Source organism: Lepeophtheirus salmonis, chromosome 13, assembly GCF_016086655.4.
Source record: "Lepeophtheirus salmonis chromosome 13, UVic_Lsal_1.4, whole genome shotgun sequence".
Lineage (NCBI taxonomy): Eukaryota > Metazoa > Arthropoda > Copepoda > Siphonostomatoida > Caligidae > Lepeophtheirus > Lepeophtheirus salmonis.
The window spans coordinates 45320963-45342072 of record NC_052143.2 but is presented as its reverse complement, the minus strand read 5'-3'; the positions used below and the strand labels follow the sequence as shown (position 1 = coordinate 45342072).

The window sequence follows — 21110 nt, the reverse complement described above, 5'->3', positions numbered from 1 at the left end:
CGTAGACTGTGTTATGTCAATTGGAAAACGTGGTTTCCCAATACCTGTACCAAACTAATATGTAAATAGTACTGTCTATCACCGAGCTTATATTTAGCCTCTTAGCCGTGTTGTTTCGCTCACTTGATGGAGTTAAATCACTGACGTGGGCACATGTTACTATTTCTGGTGTTAAATACTACTGATGACGAGATAGAGCAGATATGGGACTCTTAGACACTGTTGGATTGATTACCATATATTGCTGTGATTTATTGTACAGACAAAAATCATTCCAAGGAGTATCCACGGCTCTGGTACCTGTATTCTACTATGAACTCTAGATAAACATACAAAATTGATAAAGACTTCTCACTCTGACATTTGGAATAAATGGTTCCAGGTGACAAAGATTATATATTGGGTTGTAAAAAAAAACAATTTTGCTTGAAAAGCGGAATTTCAAACTTCCAGCCGTCATGTGCACGATACTAGGATCTTTGCAACTAAAATCCTTGTTACTGAGGTCAACTAAATACAACTCTCACAGTTCAGATAATAATTTCTTGTAATCATCATGCTGATGCTGTGTAGAGACTTTTGACAAACTGAAGTGCTTCATTTCTCCATTCTTGTACCACAATCTTAATTTCATCAATGGACTTGGATCAAAAGATAAATCTGACACTTTCAAAAGTATTTAGACATATTTTGAAGAGGGATGCTTCTGGTGATTTCGATATTTCTATTTTCCGGTCTTTGAATATATGTGTCAGCATCACCTGAACAATATGATGACGACATGCTTCCCAGAGTAACAACGCTCCTAAGACCTGTTGAAGACTAATACAAGCAACAGTAAAACAGCTTGTGTTAGAGGCATTTGTGTCAAACATCCTCGATACCGCTGCTTTCCATAGTTTCAGCATTTCCATGCATTTCTCAGTTATATTTTTCCCTCAGCGACAGTCAGTACCTGTTTTGTAAGATGGAATACCAAGGGACTTCCTTCACAATAACTGATCGATGCAGTCAGCCACTTTTTATTAACAATCTTATTTGTGAAAGTACCAATAAGTTTATAATCCCACTGAAGTGATGCAATTTCTTTCACTTGGCTCTCTTAAGCCATTAAAGCTATATTTTCTAGATTAGTAACCATGTATTTCTTAATGACTAAACTTAAAACAAAAAATTTCGAGGAAGTTCAAGTTAACAATTATAATATTAAACACATAATTGTTCAAAAAAAAATGTATCTTGTTGCTTGCCATAGTAATATAACCATATACCATAATATTCTAATTTAAAAATGCTTAATATAGCACCAATATAATTTATTTGAATTTAAAAATATTTCATACGGTGTTTTTTTATTACAAGTAGACCATTTTTATCATATCGCCAAGGTAATATTTTTTACTTGGGAGGGGTCTGATGCACCTTAGCCTGGGTGTTTGGATGACAGACACTACAGGCCTTCCCCTTGACATGTATACAAACATTTTAGTCGAGGATGTTGGAATTACGGTTTTAGGGAGACCAGAAGTGTCAGAATAGAGTTCAAAAGACTCATTTAAAATAGTATTGCAACGAAGTAGATGTGCTTTTTATTGGTGGCGTTATAAGTGGCCTTTTTACGCCTGCAAGACCCTTTCCATCAACTTTTTTATAGCTCTCTGGACAGTTTGGTGCAAAAGCCCAAGATCTCTTGCATGGGCCCTCAAGGACTTACTGTAATTGGCTTGGCCTGTTTTATTTAACTCCTTCGTGTCCAGTTGCCCTTTTTTTAACAGAACCCTTCTTCATCTCCAATATTTTTGACTTCCTGGTAGCATAGACTGTGATCTTGGAGACGCCCGACTACTTGGAGTGGGGACATGAAATTCTTCAATCACTTTCATGTGTCATTTTCTTTATTTGTATGTAAGCTAAGGAGCTCAAGTCTATTTTGCTATGTAACTAATTGTTTATCCTTTGATATATCGAAATATATATTCATTTCAATCCCTCAACCTCCATCAATTATTAAACTAGTTAGCCTTCATATTTCAACGGAGCACTTGGTAGCAGTAACATAAACAGAAACTACTTCATTTTACATCATCAATTCTAATTTGAGTGAGTCCAACAAAGGATTACTCAATGTCATTTATGAGCACACGCACACTGTATACTTAGATGTATCTCCTCAAGAATAGATTAATTATGATAAGTACTCTATAAAAAAAAATACAGGGAGCGGGAATCCAATTGTCGCCAAAATATTTTTCTACAAAAAACAACACAAAATATACATTTTTTAACTTTTTTATTGAAAATCAAAACTATGACGAGCAAATAAGTATAGAGTAGCTATTCATTCAATATAATCACCGTTGGCATCAAAAACGGCCTCAATTAGGCCTCTGAACCGGCCGCAGGCTCTTCTTACCATCTCATTGTCCATGTTGCCGAATACCTCCTTGATGGAGTCCATCAGGCTGGCCTTGGTGCTATGGCAATGTCTGTTTGTATGTCTCTCAACATAGACCCAGACAAAAAGTCCAAAGGATTAAGGTCGGGAGAGTTAGGAGGCCACAAATCCTTGCATACAACGTCATAACAGTTCTCGGTTAACCACTGCATGGAGATTTTGAACAATGGCAGGTTGCTGAGTCCTATTGACACATCTCATGGCAGCCCAGATCCCTCGCCATGGCCTTCATGGACCTGGTAGGGTCATCCTCAATCATCTTCTTCACCTTGTCGACAAAGTCGGTGCCCCTGACCTTCCTGTCGGCGCCCTCCTCCTTGAGTGCCCTCTTTATGGTGTCATCAACATCCCAGGTATTCTCTAGCTTCTTACGGATACGCTGAACAGTCCGTAAATTCACTCCTAAGGTTGAAGCAATCATTGAATTGGAGATTTCACCTCCACTATTAACCAATGCCATGACTACGGCGGACCTCGAAAGCTCCTCGTTCCACTTATAGCTCTTTATATCCTTATATGATGACGGCATGATGCTAACTGAACTATGTATCGTCAGCTGACAACAATAGCTTTCCTATTTGGTAACCGGTTTTTTATTTGATAATATCGTCTTCAAGTTATCAAGGTTTAAAGTAGGCGACAATTTAAAAAAATCCCACTCACGAGATAATTCTAAGAATTTACAACTCTAGTCATATAACTAATCTTAGCTTTTGTCGGCTTTCAATACTACATAACATAAATCAATTCGATTACAAAGTATACTTCCATGTTTTTGTTATGTGTAAGTACTTCAGATAATGTTAAATTAAAAAAAAAAATGTTGTTTTATTTATTTAGGTTTATGGGGGTTTAAAAATGAAAGCAGTTTGTCTAAATGATCCTTGCCTATCCTTGTTACTTTAATTTCTCATTTCTGAGTTGAATATAAACAAATATTTTGTTATTTAATAGAGCTGGATACAAATGGGGAAAATAAGATCAATGAGAAAGAGTTAGGGAATAGAAAGCATTGAAAAAAAAAAAATTGATGATGAAAAATAAAAGCACAAGGAATATTTGATATAAAATGATTGAATAAACAATTTTCTTCTGTTTATTATTATGATTATTTTTATCATTTATTTTCGCTCTCTCTCTCTTTCTATATATATATATGTGTGTGTATTCAGATGCGCATTGAAATTTATAAATATTTGTAGACTGATCAATTTGATTAATTTCTTATACAAATATACATATGTATACGGATAATAAATTCTTCTTTTGATCTTCATAACTTTGTCATGTACCTACAATCTACATATGTATATCGAAAAGTATAGTTGGATCATCACTCTAATCAACAAACTATGTACATTGTATTTACATATAAGTATACAAATATCTACGCTTCCTCTCTCTATATAAAGTACCTTCTACCTGCATACTTGATTTATTTCTACTATTTGTATTGGAAAAGAAGCCCTCCTTCAATGTACATATGTACAATCATGTGTCTAAGTATACAGGGTGGTCGGTAATAACAAAAAATGTTTTCAGAGTCGGTAGTGGCTCGTGTAATTAGGCGTCGGCTAAGAGACACACTTTGCTTAAATAATATAAAAGATAATTCCCCAAGAAATCCTCTGTGATACTCTCCTTTTTTCTTGAAAACAGTCAGACGAAACTACTCAATAGTTGTACCAGTTCATATGACGTGTTCTGTCCTCAAGAAAGAAGCAATAATAATAATTAGAGTTTGAGAAAACAAATTTAATATGAGTGCATAACAGAAAGGTACTTTAGTCTTTAAAGTCTTCACTAATGGAAACAAATTAAATTTATTTTAACATACCAACCTTTGGTTATTTCAAATATGATATACAGAAACATTGATCTTGTTATCCCTGATCACACCTGCAACATTTCATTAATAGGACATTTACATCAGTGAACCCTTCATAAAATGCACTCTCCACAGACGTGTGATGTTATATGCACACGCCGTGAATATTTCATTGGCACGACTACAGTGTTATTTCTTAAATCAAAATATGTTTATTATATACATCATGGAGCAATACATAAAATGTACCTGGTGACTCGACAAAAGAACAAACTATGTTTAATCAATATATAGATAATTCTCCAAGAAATCATCTTTATTACTTTCCGTGATGACGTATGAGTACTTTAGTCTCTAGAGCTCTCACTGACAAAAACACGATGCTACATACAAAACCCCTCCTAGAGTTTAATTTGTATGTTTTTTCATGTGTCTTGGAGTATATATCTAGTTCAATCAAAAAATTAAAAATATTATGAACAGTGTGGTGGACTCTTTATTTTACACAATCCTATTGTAGTATCAGGTGACGTTTTCAAATGAGGTAGTCAAAGGAAGAGAAAAAGTCTTTTTTTTCCTTTTTTGTCAATGGGAAAGATAGAAGAGGTTAATCAAAAGAGGATCATCGATCTCACTCGTGCCCAATTGCAATCCTCCATCATCGGTAAGATAACGGGAGTGCCCACAAAGAACTGTAGCCTAGTATGCCTAGGTTCCTCCGTCCAACAACAAGATGATTCAACCCACCTGGGTCCCACTGGACAATTTCCCCCAAACTTCCCTAAAATATGATGTTCTTTTTCCACAAACCAATTGAGGCCTGTAGTAATCATGAACTTGTTTGAACGTGTGGAGTAGATAAAAAGTAGGACTTTTGAAACGATTTATTCAATTTCGTTGAAGTTTTCATAGAAAGGGGATCACATCACCAACCAATCAGTCTTGGAGATACATGTTCGATTTTGATTGATTAAAATTACATTATAATCTATTATTTATGAGTAATATTATTCGAAACATTTTAACTTTATAATGGGGCATAAAATACCTATAAAATAGTCAAAAATGATCCGATTTACCGATGGACTATCCATGGAATATTCCATTATTTCATTATCCTCTCCCAAGTACTCTGTAAATCCTTGATTTAATATTATACATCTCACTTTTTAGTTGCAGATAGTACAAGTGGCAAATTTTACAAAATTATAACTTGTATACAACATACAGATTTAAAGGATAATATCTTTGCAGTTAAGGGGGAAAGAGAGGAACATTTTTCTAATCAAAAGTTTTTTCCTTTCCTAAATACATACGTTTTAAGCCAACCAACCAACCGACCACTGAAGAAAATTACCCTTCCACTAATGACACAAAAGGGTTTACGTATTCATACAAAGGTATGTGTCTATTTATTCAGAGCATCAACATACATACAAACATATTCCTTCCTAAACTTTTCCTTCCCTCCTACTCAATCACTGTTTTGGTATCAATTTTACTACGTGAGTAGATTTTTTTCCTTTACCCCTCCATGAAACTCTAACAATCATCTCCTGTTACTGTTAGTAAGTAAGATGCTTCTAAGATCATATCACATCTCCTCATATCCTACCACTAAACTACTATTCTTTTATTCCTTTCCTTACCCTTCATCACGGCAGGCTGTTATTCTCCCAGGTAGGGGATGTGACAGAACGCAAGGGGAATCATTCCCCTTATAAAATTCCTTGTCTTTTATGTACATATTCGTTATTATATTTGATTCCTGAGCATATTCAAAATAAGAAGAATATTTTAAAAGAATCAGGTTATGTGTACACTGTACATATCTTAATAACGTGATTATTTTCTTATATAACGTACAAAGGTAGGTATAAAAACTTATATACAATGCTTTCGATTAATAGACTACATACGTACATATAATTATTTATATTTACAAATAAAATGAATGAGTAAATCGCCAAATTATTAATGCTTTCTTTAAAGTTATAATACAAACATAATTTATTCACTTTAGAGAAGGAGTTAAAAAAGTTTTCACATGTAGTTGGATTAAAAATTTGGGTCAGATTCATCACAACCTATAGGGAAAGATGATTTTTTAGGGGTTATTTTAATATATTAAATATTGAAATAGATATTGTGGGTTATATGTCCATTTCGACGACTATGATTATGTATTTTGTGATCAAGAATATCTTCACAATAGAACAGTTAAGCGCAGGTGCTTTCCATAACAATATGAATCCCAGATGTATACCCACTCAGCTGAACTATAATGTGCCTCAAATAAAAATTAGAATCTTTTTAAAAATTGAGAAGAATACTAATGGCGGACATGGTTGTTAAAAATAGATTTTTGAACTTGATTATTTTCACTTTTTAACCTTTCCATTAAAAAGTGAAAGGCATTGGAACTTATCATCTATTTGTTTCTGTCTGCTGTTGATGCCCTTTCTCTTAGCTCTTATTAGGGTTCGGACCATTGATTTCATGAACTTAATTATGTCTTCTAAAAAATAAATAAAGTTCTACCATTAAATAGATAATAGTTCAAAATTTGGAGAAAATGACGGACTTTGCTAACTACAAGTAATATTCGTTACACAGGTGTTACTGTGTTACCGGAGTACTGACTAATTTATAACAGAACAAAATTGAACTGCAATTAGAAGCGGTACTTGTAGCTTTACAACGTTACAAAAAAAATGGCCAATTGATGACGTAATCCCTCAATTTATATCTCCCCCAAACAAAATTATATTTTATAAGTAAGCAAAAATAGCTTTTAACTAAGAGTACGAAACTTCATCAAGTCTGTTTTTAACCCAATCCTCAGACCAATGTATAGTATTTGAAATATTGCATTTTTATAAAGGGTTTCTTCAAGTTTTTTCTGCAAAAAATAGAAGTGAGTCAGGGAGTGAAATCCAAATTGGGTAGGTAGCCATCAGACGACAAACTTCTAATTGGTTTTGATGGATCAAGCAATTTTGAAAGGGTGGCCTGAATCTGAATTTCGTAAACTCCAATTATTGATATATACATAGTGCACAATATAATAATGACGGGGATTCAAAAAATATTAAATTTAATGATTGTACCTTTTTTGCAACTGCTACCTGAAAGTATTTTTTTCATATACCAAAGCTACCATATGATAGGGTGAACACATTAATTTTCGCTTTATTTTTTTAACATGCAGGTGGGTCAAATTATTTGATTCTCTGATAATCTTTATCCAATGATAAGTTTTTCTTATGCTGCTCGAAATCTGTTGATATAGACTAAAGTGGTGGAGGGGATAATAAAATTAGACGAGTAGACTTCTTTTTTTATTTCATTTTTTCATTGAAATATGTAGATTTTGAAAGTTATGTAGCATCAACAACAAACAGATCCCAGAAAACATATGACAAAGAGAAAAGACACAAAAATGTAATTATTACAAATTACTCGATATCAAAATTGAATATAAACTTTCAAAAGTCTGATTTCATGAATTAATTTATTGAGTATTCAAAGATATAAAAACTATGGATGTTTACGCCCATTTATATCTTGTTCTTGAAAAAAATTAATTAAATAAATAGCTGATTAAATAGAAAATCCATAATTTTATTTGTATATTTGTATGCCGTCAATAGTTACGTCATGAGTTTTAACCTACAAACCCAAAAAATTACTAACAAATTCAAAAAAATTATAAAAATAAGTTTTTCTTTTCTTATGTTTGAAATTTAATAAGATTTTTTTCTTTTTTTAATTGACTTCATTTTGAATTATTCCGGAACGCTGGAACTTTGACCAAATGGAGGGTAACAGTTTTTGATGGCACAGAAAAAAAATAATTGTGAGGTCATTCTTAACACCTAACCACAACTCATGATTCATGTTAATATTGAATTTGGTCAACTTTAAAAAATAGAAAACACTCTAAGATGCAAGTAAACTGCGCAAAATTAGATTTTTGTTTTATATTAATAGTCAAAACATACTGAAATACCAATATTGGTACCGGAACCAGGTCAAAAACATTGGTTGAATGACAACACTTTGAACTATAAATTAGATTAATGTTGTTTTTTGGTTTTAAAGTAATAAAGTTTAAGATATGCATAAGATATTAATATCAAGTCTTCAATACATACCTTACATAAAGGTATGACTAATGATGACATCATTGTAAAGGAAAAAATGAATGCTAGTAGAAGGCGAAGCGAGGCATAGGGTATTACTGAATTAAAAACCTTGTTACTATCAGCTACATGTTGTAGGATTTTGCAAGGAGAAAATGAAATACTGTTATAAAGAGAAGAATGTTCGAAATTAAAAATAACATTAGTACATGTATAATCTTTTAATACTATTTAGTTCACATACAGTCAACTCTGTATAAAGGAAACTGCTTTTTTTTAAATGAAAAATTGAGTATATCCGACTTCTTTTTAAATCCAAAGTATATGACAAACTACATTTTTTGGATATTTATTTATATAAGTAATTTTAAAACTCCCCATTTTGAGGCAACTGTTAATTGATTAGATCCTATTTTTAGAAACATCCAGAACAAGAATGTTGGCCCTACTTACAATTTTTACAAATAAAAAGGAAACGTCCTTAAGGGAATTATTCATTCTCATGAAATCCTATGAAGTTGATACCAAAAAAAAAAAGTTCCTAAATGCGAGTTTTAACTTATTGTATCTTTGATGACAAATATTTTGTTTAATAAATTAATGGTATCCCAGAGAACGTTGACTATATGCATATTTATTTCTTATATATGGGTTTGACTGCAAATTTATTCTATTATGCATTTTTGAAATAATTCAGACCTGAGATAGCCAAAAGTGAACACCATGACTACCGACTAAACAATGAGCAAAAAGTATGAAATTGCCCACACAACAACCGTTTGTCTTTTTTTTAATTTCTAAATAATGGTTTTTTATTAGATAAATGACATCCTCTGGTATAACATCATACAGGTATTTAAATAAGCAGAATAAAAAAAATATAATATGTATTTATCCTCTAGATATTTCCATTTCATTTCAATATCTTTGTTTCTTCTTTTTTACTAAAAAAAAATCCCTTACTTTCACGTCAGAAAACGAAGCTCACTTAATCTTGAGAGATGAATATATATCAATGTAATAGAGAATAATGCATACTTATGTATGTATATTAAAATATACCTAATTCAAAAACATATATATTATATGTACAATATATATTATACGAGAGTATCATGAATCAGCAAATCTGTTTATTTCACATCATGAGTACATACATGAACTTATTGAGATGCTCTTGCAAGCTTTCAAAAAAAATAATAACAACATTAAATGAAAAGGAGTCTTCTAATCAAAGTGGAAAAGATGTGTTTGGGGGGGGTTAAGGAAGGATTGTGAAAAATAAAAATTTTTTTTTTTTTGTATTTATTTAGTTTTAGTTTTTGTGTGTATATATGTATATAATTTATATAACCATTTCGTTTTAACCACTTTATATTATTATTATTTTTGTACAATTTTTGAATAGTCATTCTGTAGAGAGAGAGAGAGAAAAAAGAGTGATCGAGAAAGCTTTGATTAATGTAATTCTTTTTAGATTAAAATTCAGATTGTTCATTGCGTTTCATTTATTTATTTAATCAAAGACATTTATTTCGAGAATTTTTATTCTATTTAAAAAGCATTAAGAACTTATTTAAATGGTTAAAATACATAAATCAAAAAAGTTTGTGTTACAAAAAGCTTTAGGTATTGCAAACACTATCTTTGGTCAGCACATTCATTTTGTATTTATCTTCCTAGGTATATAGAATATTGTATGCTCGTACAAAACTTTTTTCTGGTGGAAGAGGCAATGCAGATATTTAAACTATCAGCTAACTCATCATCATTTACATTTAAAATCATTCTCTATCAGACAAATAACAATATACTGCGTGTGTATGTGCGGGAAAAAGGGGAGTCTTAATGCATTTTTTTTTTTGTTAAATATATGCAGAATAAATTTTTGCAAATATCTTCTTTGTACAATTGTTTAAATAGTCGATTTTACACATTCGCAATACAGATTCTTCTATTTCTTTCTTTTTCTCCTTTTCTTTATTCTTTTATTTCGTCTTACCTATTTGACTAAATTAAACAGACAATAAGAAAAAATAATAATAAAAAGATTTCTGGAGATGTGTTTAGACTTTTTAATTTGTTTAATTAACTTTGCAAGTTGCAAATGTTACGATTTTCTCCCTTTGTTTAGATCAGGGAAATGTACTCAAACGATTACATAAAATACTATAAATTATGAATGCCAAAAAAAATTAAAAATATATATAAACGGCTAAAGCCATATATAAGTCACCCAACTTTCCTCTTGGTCTGTGTCTATCATCACTGCAGTTCAGCTCACACGTGTATGATTAAAAGCCAATTACATTTGCTAAATAACTCGAGGAACCTAGTGGGCATTAGTATAATACAATAAATCATCATTTATGACCTGTTTTATTGGCTCAAATGATCCACTCTTCATTGTTCTTAATTTAGAGGATAATCTATAGACAAAAATCAATTTGTATATCAGATTTGACAAATATTAAAAATATTTTATAAAAGAAAATAAGATTTAATAAGTGATGAAAATCTGGTGTATTTTTTAGACCGACCTTTTTTTGGAATTGGTAGTCTAAAGAGTATATTTTCTTTAAAGACAGGTTTTGTCATTAATATTTAACTCCTGAGTAGTAAAATTCCTTCTTTACCATTTTCAGTAATGTTCAAAACCTGATTGAACATTTGTGTAAGGTCATAAAAGAGGGAGAGAAACATGAAGGATTTGCTGCAGAGTTATACTTCTATGTCATTTTTGAACTCAGAGTAAAATTAAGTTCGAGATCCGAGTAACTCTTGACAATGTCCTTCTTTATAAAACATCATGAAATCTAAGCTGCCATTTTAATTTTCGGTTTATTTTTAAAATGCCCAAATACAGAAATTTCCGTCACTAAATATATGTATTGCAAGTAAATGATATAGTTTATGGCTCAGCATGGATGATCGTACTTATTTCTACTGTTATCTAGTCATAAATTATTTCTTTTTATCACGGGAGGTTGGAAACTTTTCAATCTTTAATTGTTTTTTTTGAAATTTCGAGCAGAATCTAAAATGTTTACTCTTTCTTAGAATATTTTATTGTGATCTAATGATACACAACTTTACTCCCAAATCCCAATTCCTCTGTAAAGATGAATTTGAATGTTACTGGAACTTTAAGTAGATTAATTGAGTTTTTAAAAAAGTACTGATTTATTAATCATTTATTTCTCCCAAAAAGATTCTTTTTTTTTACAATTATAGACGTTTTTAATGATCCAATATGATGAAAATTTTGATCATGGAACTGTGCAATACTATGACGCAATGTTTTCAATATATATTAACTAACACTACTGTTCTTAAAAGAATACTTCAACTTTATTAGAATCCCAAAGGGTGAATTGAAGATCACGTACCTCCTAAACATCCATTCGAGAAATACATTCCATTTTATATGCTCATTTTATTTCAGAGTGGAAGCTTTTTTATTACTTACCAATAAAGAAATGAGTAAATTAACTCATTCAGTTCTTTTACTATAATTTTTAGATCCCAACCATCATTGGAAAACCATGTCACAAGGGAATATAATCTATTGCAAATACTTTTTTGTCTTTTTGACGTAGATGAACTCGTATGCAATTAAGAAAGAAATCGTTTCAAAAATGTTTTCTCTTTTAAAGTTACCTCCCTAAAAATATAAAATCAGCATGAAAAATTGAATTTTAATTCATGAATATTAATGCTCTCTCGTTAGTAATATTTTCGCCGATTCAGGTAAACAAATAGATTTAGTAGTTTTTTTACGTCATGGGCTAAAAATATTAACAAACATGTGTTTAAGGATGTCTACAGGACTTTTGTTTAGGCTGAGAAGGTTAAAGTGAAGAGCTATTGGTTGGGCAACCAAGAATTTGATGACTTTTTGCAATAAAAAGCAATTTTTATTCCTGCTCAGAAATGTAAGAAAATAGATATATTGTCGTTGACGGCCCACTGTTTTTAATCCTCCGTTAGTGAAAGCCCTTTTATAACGCTGTCAATGAACTGGGTAAAAAATATCAATGTTTGCAATCCAGGGTGTTTTTTTGTTTTTTTTTTACATTCCCTCAGCGAATCCAAAGCAATCTTTTGTATCTTTGTTTTATTTATTTTCTATAGCATATATCACCTTGATTTTTTTTTTTAATTTCTCCCCCCCCCCTCTTTTCTCCTTTATATCTTTGATCAATATTTTCTTCTTTTTTTATACAAAAATAAATTTACATATTTTTGTATAAAATATTTTTTATGTACGTACGTGCCTTTCACCCCATGATGTTGATAAGATATTGAATTATTGTGTTTGATTGTTATTCTTACCTTTATTTATCTTTATTTCCCTCATTCATTCATTTATTTTCCACACTTTTTTCATATCAAAGATACAATAACATCAAATATATATATGTATATATCAATTTTATAAGGCCTTTTGTTCCTTTATGTACATCCTTTTTCACTATCTTTATATCGATAGAGTGAAATAGAGAAATATAAAAGATTCGAAACCTCAGATTGGGTTCGTTCAAATATCATGAAAGAAATGATTCAATTATATTTATGTATGTAGTTATGTTTAATTATCGAATTCCATTCTATTTACAAATTATTAATTCAAATAAAAAAAAGAAGTAGAAATCATTTACAGTAGTCTTCCTATCAGTTTTTGATGATTTGGATTTAAAAAAAATACTCAATACAGAATTATACACACATATCTTGCCTTCGAGAACGTTTTGCATCTTTGTCATCTGAATTATCAGAACTGAATCTTCAACAACGAAAAGACCCTTTCTGTATTGCAATTAAACATGACTTAATATTTATCTTTAACTTTCCTCTCACTAAAACAGGGAGAAAAGGCTTCAAATTTAACGGGATGTTTAGCCAATATTGTCCTAATTATTGGACTATATTTTAATATTAATTAGTAGTGATGTTCACACCTGAAAAAGTGTTCAATATAGTGTCCAACTGAAATGTAATCGAGTTGTATTTCCCATACCATTTTATGTTTTTATGCCATATCCTATAATGAAACAAATCTTCACGTTTCCATGATCTGTAAGGACAAGTTCCAGAACTTTCAAGTGATAATAGACCTACCACGTCAAATGTGGGCCTCAAAAAGTACAAAAAGGACAAATACCATTTTTGCTCATTACTCCAAATTAATAAAAAAATATGTGTTCCTCAAACAGAACCTGTTACACATATCTGTTATTTGTTTGACTGTGAGACAACTGGGGTAATATATTGCATTGCTTACTCAAAATCCAACTGTGGAGCCCAATATATGGGCCCAACGGGAAGAAGGCTAAAAAATAGAGTGATATAACATAGATTACTTCAATAAAGGAGAAGAGGCTACTGGATTATATTTCCATTTGGTTAATAAAGTCTAATAACTTTTTGAATTCTTGATTATTTTCGAACAAAAGTATTGGATCCAAATGAAAGATTTTTAACTTTTTATTCGACATTTTTGTGATGTTAGTCAGAACTATTAAATATAATTATTACGGATGGACCGATACCAAGTTTTCAGACAATTTCGGTTCCAATTCCGACACCATATTTATGGACGATTCCAAAACTGATTCCTTATTATATATAAAGGAAAACTGATTCCTTATTATATATAAAGGAATGTCATAAAAACAAATAACAAAATTGCTTACATTTTTGAATATTTAACTTTCTAGTATTTACGGTTAGGAATAGAAATACATAAATTTATCCTGATGACTCAAAGTTGACTCAGAAAATAAGGACTCTACTTCAGTTCTGTAATAAACAGTAGTGTTTAATAGAACATTGACTTTAAATGTGTTTTTTATATATCCGAAATTCTGATATCCAAACTTCATCCATGAACTTTTTAAAGCACATAATTGTCAAATAACTCTAATCAAGGAGCAAAACCTCATGATGCATATGGAATTATAGATATCTTTGTAGGTTATTATGACTTTCTATACGTAATAAATAATTTATTAGACTCATCATTCATCATGATAACAATAAATGATAGAAACAAATTTATACGGAGAATGTCACACATCCATAATAATTATGAACTCTGAACAAACACATTTTTTTATTTTGTACTCACCTACCCACTTTTTTTTATATCATGTTACCATAGAAACTCAAATATATGTATGTACCTATAACAACATGTGGGTCAATTAGTGTATGAATGAAAAAGCTAAGCTGGTGAATGTTTATTATTCATTACTCTTTTTATGATTATTCTGTTTCTTGCATCATATAAATGCAAACAGAACGGATCCAATTTTCGTGCCAAATCTAATAAATGGAAAAAGGAGTACATAAGACTAGACAATAAAAATAAACAGTAATAATAATAGTAATCCTGATAGCAATAACTTGGTGGATCACCCCCTCTTTCCTTTCATTCCTCCCCCCACCCCCCTCTCTTCCTCAAACAAGTAAGAAAGCAATATCCCTTCAAGCCGTTTCCTCCATCATTTCAATGTATACGTTTAAATCCTACCCCCAAAAACAGTCTCTAAACAATGCAAAAGACAAAAAGATGTCATTTATTTATATAATAAAATGAGTATGATTATGGTACAATGGATCTTTAACCCTCAGTTCCCATAAATCCGAAATAAAATACTTTCCTATGGGGTGTCAACACTCCAACAAAATAAAAAGAATGTGATTTGTATGGAATCAAGAAAAATATAACTCAAAACCAATTTGTGATATGTTGAATTACCATATTTATCTATATCTTTTATCCAATATGTTCTCCCTCAGAAACAATAAGAGGCTCAACACGCCATTGAACAGATTGGAAGTACTCGACAATGAAGGGCGTGCGTACCACGTTCCCATGATAGTAACACGGAGTGTGGGTGACGTTCTTCTCCAATAATCCGTAAGCTACAAAATCCAAGGGGTCTGAGGTTCGGGCTGGATGAGGGAGAAATTGGAAAATGGCCAGAAATAAGCCATATTCCTACTGCCTATTTTTTGGTTCCTCTTGGCTGTAACGGTCTCTCCAGCCTTCTCGGGACTGACCCCGGCGCGGAGGAGATCACATACACGTTGCCTTTTTTGTGGTAGTTCCGATATTTCTAAACTGAGGGATATGGGATAAGTACAAAACATGTGCATTTTTGAAACAGCTGTTGTTTAGTTGTATAATGAAAAATAAAAAAGATAAAGTCATAATTACATATATGCTACAGTTAGTTTTGAGTCCTTAATAATCTGTAGTATATTTATAAATACGTGAGTACCCCGGTACTACTAAATTACAGTTATACCGAAGAATACTAGTACATTGTATCTAAACATATAGACTCGAACATGTGATTTGAATTAATCTCTAGAATGAAGATGAGGGGATTAAAGAGAGAAGGTTGAAGACGTGACTTCTTAGTTCAATTTGTTGCTTACACATTTTTACACATTCGTATATAAACAAAAACTTGTTAACTTTTGTTTTAGCTCTCGTTTGGTTGTATAATGAAACCTAGTTATTAAAAGTAAACGGAATAAAATCGTTATTAAATCCTTCTGCTCCGTTTGCGTCCTTAATCTGTAGAAGCAGTTTTTTAAGCTCAAGTATAAAAAACCAGATTTTAAGTCACCCTTTATTTAACTTTATCATTATTGATTAATTGTAATTCAATATTTTTATTTTTCTACAAAATAACGACCATTAAGAACCGAAAATAGAAATATTTCATAATAGAACACATCATTTTTGTAAAAAAAAAAAGCCACATTATATAAATTAATCAAAAAGACCTCAGTCATGTAAGTGATCGCGGACTTTTAAAAAAAATGGTTTTCCAAATACCCAAGGAAATAATTAATGGTATCCATTAAATTACTATTTATAATTTAGAAGTATTAGGTTTTTAGTACCTATTTGACTACTCAAAAAAAAAAATCCAATGCAAAATTGTCTATGAAACCTGAACAACAAAGTTGTTCACATTTTGAAAATGATTACCCTTAATTATTGGTCATTTTTATAGTGAGTACAAGTTCTTTCGGCCCTGAACCGCAACTTTGGTTGAGTATGTCGATAATTTATCTATATTTTTTTGTCCATTGAGAAACTTTTTGATTATTTTCTATTAAAAGTCGTATTGAGGCTAGCTGATACAAATTAATGATGACTCTACAATTCCCTGGCTATCTATGTATGTACGTACACGCAACATAATCTATCCCAAAGAAAGATAAGGGAAGGAAACACATCAATAAAGACAAAGATACCATATAAATCTTTCTACATTTTTTTGTGTGTGTATATAAGATATCATCATACAATATAAACACAATTAATGTATTGATTATATATACATATATAAAACATGGAAGGATGCCAATGGTTCAAAAAAAATGAAAGCAAAAGGAAAAAAAAACAAAAACTTTTTCTTCCCTTCCAATTCTTTGGTGCTTGCTCAACCACCCGGGTATTATTATTAACATGTGTAGATTCAGAGCCAAAAAAAAAAAAAATCTTCTAAATTTGATAAGTTACATTCATTCATAGATTTCTTAGGGATGTTTCTCCTGTTGTTCAATATTTATAGGAGCTCCAGGAGGAACTGATTGAGTTTCTTTTGGGGAAACACGCATAAAAATTTATGGCCTCTACCCCTTACTATTTTTTATTTTATTGTGTATAAAGATGAAAGAAGTCCAATGAAGAAAGAAAAAGGTTACAAAAAAAAAAAAAAAAAGAACTTTCATCATTTCAGGGAACAAAATAAAGGAATAATTAACTTGCCAAGGAGTTGAGTCAGAAGATGAAACAGGGCGTACTAATTAAAAGGGATTTTGTGGGCAAGTTATTACATTTTGAAGATGAAGCCAATATGAGTCCGGCCCACCAGGGCTCATTAGCCAATGCTAGCCTATGGCTACTAAAAAAACAGTTGGCCTTGTGCAGAGTGCCCTGTATCTAGCCCGTTTGTCTACGTAATGCCGTATCTTCAATACCGTATATACAAGAGAAATTTTGCTTCAAATCATAAGTATTACTTCAACGTCTCATAAGTCGAACAGACCCGTTTTAGATAATTTAAATTCCTATTCTGATAAAGTAAACAATGAGGCTTACTGATTCTGAAATAAAGAACTTGGAACTTATTCTAGATTGAAGAGAGAGTTACGATCTATGGAACATCAATTTATAATTGTATAATTGGTATAAATTGTGTTTTACAGAAAATGTAATATTTTATTTTTGTACTCATAAAACTTGGCTTACTTAAGACAAAAGTACATCTATACTGGTCTGAAATAGTCGAATATCTCTTGCATTCTAAGTACCGTGAGATGGGTTCTAAGCAAAAACTGCATGGACATACGCCATTTTTTTTCAGATAAGCTGTCTTAGAGTTTACCTTGACTTATCAGCTCCCTTCAGGCACAATATTAAACTCGTGAGCCAGGGTATTACTCTATTTGTAGCCAGAAAATCCGTGAACAAATACGAAGTACTTAGAATTCAAATACCATTTATTCCAAAAAGAAGTCATTAAAACAACCAAACAAAAAAAATAAAAATCATTAAGAGATATTTTTTTTGTACTAAGAATAGAAAGTACATTGATATCAATTATAATATTGTGAAGGATAATAATAACAATAGATTTAGTTTATATATATTCACAAAAAAACAATGAGTTATAAATATTTATAAATATATTTTTTGACAAAAAAAAAATATTATATTAATTTAAAAAGTACGATCAAGAAAAAGAAATGAAGGAGTTGTGTGGGAATGTTTAATCTTTATATTTATTCAGTTTGCTACATATTAAACATCATGTTTTAAAGAAAGAGAGGATGGGGGGGAGGGGGGTCAATGGTTAGAGGGGGTTATACAGTATGTGGTGGTTGTGTTAAATGTAAATATACAAATAATAATTATGAATCGTTGCAGTTTACCAAATAAATAAATATTTCGTTGTGGGTTTCTTTACTCAATAACTCTTATTGTTTTGGGTTTAAATATTTATAAAAGGTAGTAGATATTATTTATGTCTATATGTATGTAGTAATATAATTTTTATTTATAAAATTGAAATATCTTAAAATTATTTACTGATATGAGGGTTGGTATGTTTGTTTAGAAAATCAAATCTATGCGACACGACACGTAAAAAGAAATAAAAGGTGATGAGGATGAGTAGTTTCAAAGGAAATCCATAATGAAGGCCAGGTTCGTATACAATCAGCAACTCATTCCTCAAAACTTTTCTCTCTTGATTTCCTCCGAGCTGGATGAAGCATTCCTTGAGAGATCCTTGATATTGTTATTATTGTTATTGTGGAGCTCCGGACTTGATTTGGGTGCACCGTTCTCTGAAGGAGCAACTGCAATGTCATCGGTATCCATTTCCTCATCATCCGGAATGGAGGAGTTTCCGTTAAAATTAACAGCCGCAGCACGTGCAGCGGCTGCGGCCGCTGCTGCAATGAAATCGTATCCTCCAGACCCTCCTCCATTATCCTCTGAGGAGAGGCGTCGAAGATCATTTCCGTGTGGGGAAGAAGACTCTCTTTTTACGTAGTCGGGCTCTTCTTCATCTCGGGTCCCTGATGGCGGGTCCCCTCTTGCTCCGATTCCTCTGTTACTTCCAGGACCGCACATGAGACTATTACGTATTTTGAGATATTCAGCAGATGAAGATCGAAGTGCTCTATAAAATAAGGAACAATCAATTGTATTGAAGTGAGATGCTCGCAAAAGGTGAGGAATAGAAATATATAATTTAATTAGACTTCTCATCCATTAATATTCCACCAAAATGAGTTATTTTGTTCTTATATTTGTACTAGTAAGTATTGTCTACAAAAAAAAATCAAAAAATCATGCACTATCAAGAAGAATTAAAGAAACAAAAATTAATTGAAGAAGAAGAGAACCCCACCCTAAAAGTATGTACTCTGATGATGGAATGGACGACTTACGTACCCTTCCAAGTGCTCAGATGATGAGTTCCTACTATTTTGCTGATGTTGCTGGTGCAGTGCAGCCGCGGCCGCCGCTGCAGCAGCAATTCCACCCTGATTCAAAAAGGGGTGATTGCCTTCTCTATTATTGTTTGAGGATTCATTGGCTGACGCGAATCCCAGAGCAGATTGTAAGGAGGCGTTAAGAGCATCACCATACGCATTTGGTGAGTGAGGAAATGTTGGACTTTTCGTCCGAACACTCCTACAAAAAGAGGAAATGTATGTAACAAATTGTATGTATATTGTGATGTGGAAATGAGAGAGGTTGCGTTATTAATAAGATAAGCAAATGAGTATTATATAGATTACACAAAAGAAAGAAGGGAACATTTGCTATCCATTTGTCGTCATAACATTCTGCCTTCTTTTTAATTTTCTATAACAACTTAAACAACTCCCTTGTATATAATATGAATTGATATATTATAATGTATTCAATGTTATCAAAAAAGTTATAGCCAATTGGACCAATCCTTTAAATACCAAGAAACCTCCAATACTGGACTCACTTTAATATGTAATTGAAATGTTATAAATAGTTTTTTATTTACATATGCAATTTCTCTAAAGAAATTTGTAAAAACCAATTAAAAATTTGGGATGCCATCAATATTTATTTGATCTTGTCTTTACTAAGAAAATGGAGGTGGAGGAAGACTTGCTTTATATAAATTTAAATGACAAAATCTGCATAATTTTATCATAGTTTTGTCACTATGCAAACATAGTTCCAGGGAAAATGCACAATGTATTCATGAAAAGTTTTGTTAGAGAAAAGAGGAAAAGTTTTCAGCAAATTTATAAGACAAAAACAAACTTTTATTAGACAGATTATACTTTTGATCAAGGAAACACATCAAAATAAAATAGTTCATTCTAAGCATTTCTTAGTATATGAAAGATATTATTTTATAAAATATTTTATATTTATGCTGTTTTTCCAGTTTTTTTGTCATATATATATTTTTATTTCTTGTAAATCATTATCTTCCTAATGATTGATCTCATTGTACCTGGAATTTTTACCGTGAAAATTTTTGCGACATACATTTTCGTCTCATATAGAATTTTCTCCAATACAATTTATTTGCTTTGGTATGTTTTATAATATACGTTCGATCTTTAAGTTTAGTTTTTTAAGAAAAATGGAAAAACCGGAAGGAATAGCCTTTATATGGACAAAAGTCACAGGCCCATGATCATGAGTCTACTTCCAAATGACTAATTCAATGGTGGTACATTACTCATAGTCATGATTTCATTTCAAACTTGAAATTATTTTTAGAATCTAAAGAACGACTTAGCTCAATAGACACCACGTTTGGGATAAATTATTGAATTCTTGAACTCAATGTGCATAGGTTTCCGCCTCAGTCGTTCCTAGAGAAGGGAATATATTTTACTTCAAAAGACGATTTCTCGATCGGATGGATTAAATTTGAAAACTATAATGTTTACATATACTTAATCTGACCAATTAAAGCAACAGTTAAAACACAATCGATAGAAGGAAAGGAATATTTCAACAGTAAAGACTAAAGGTGATATAAGAACCTATGATATAAAACATACAAAAGGCCGGTAATATGTCTCTTGAGAAAATCTCCAAGAGGTAAGAAGGTATACGGTGAAATTAATGACGTCAAAA

The 21110-nt window shown here is 31.3% G+C and overlaps 1 protein-coding gene across 1 annotated transcript in view; it reads right to left on the bottom strand.

Annotated features, from left to right (window-relative positions):
• Positions 1-17941: 17941 nt before the first annotated feature.
• LOC121127896 (uncharacterized) overlaps positions 17942-21110 on the bottom strand; it is a 46062-nt gene continuing 42893 nt past the window's right edge. Inside the window, exons 10-11 of the mRNA XM_040723467.2 lie at positions 19422-19664; positions 17942-19146 (exon numbers count right to left, since the gene is read on the bottom strand). Of these exons, the coding sequence (XP_040579401.1) occupies positions 18693-19146; positions 19422-19664 (697 nt within the window). The 3' untranslated portion in view covers positions 17942-18692. The remainder of the gene's footprint in view (positions 19147-19421; positions 19665-21110) is intronic.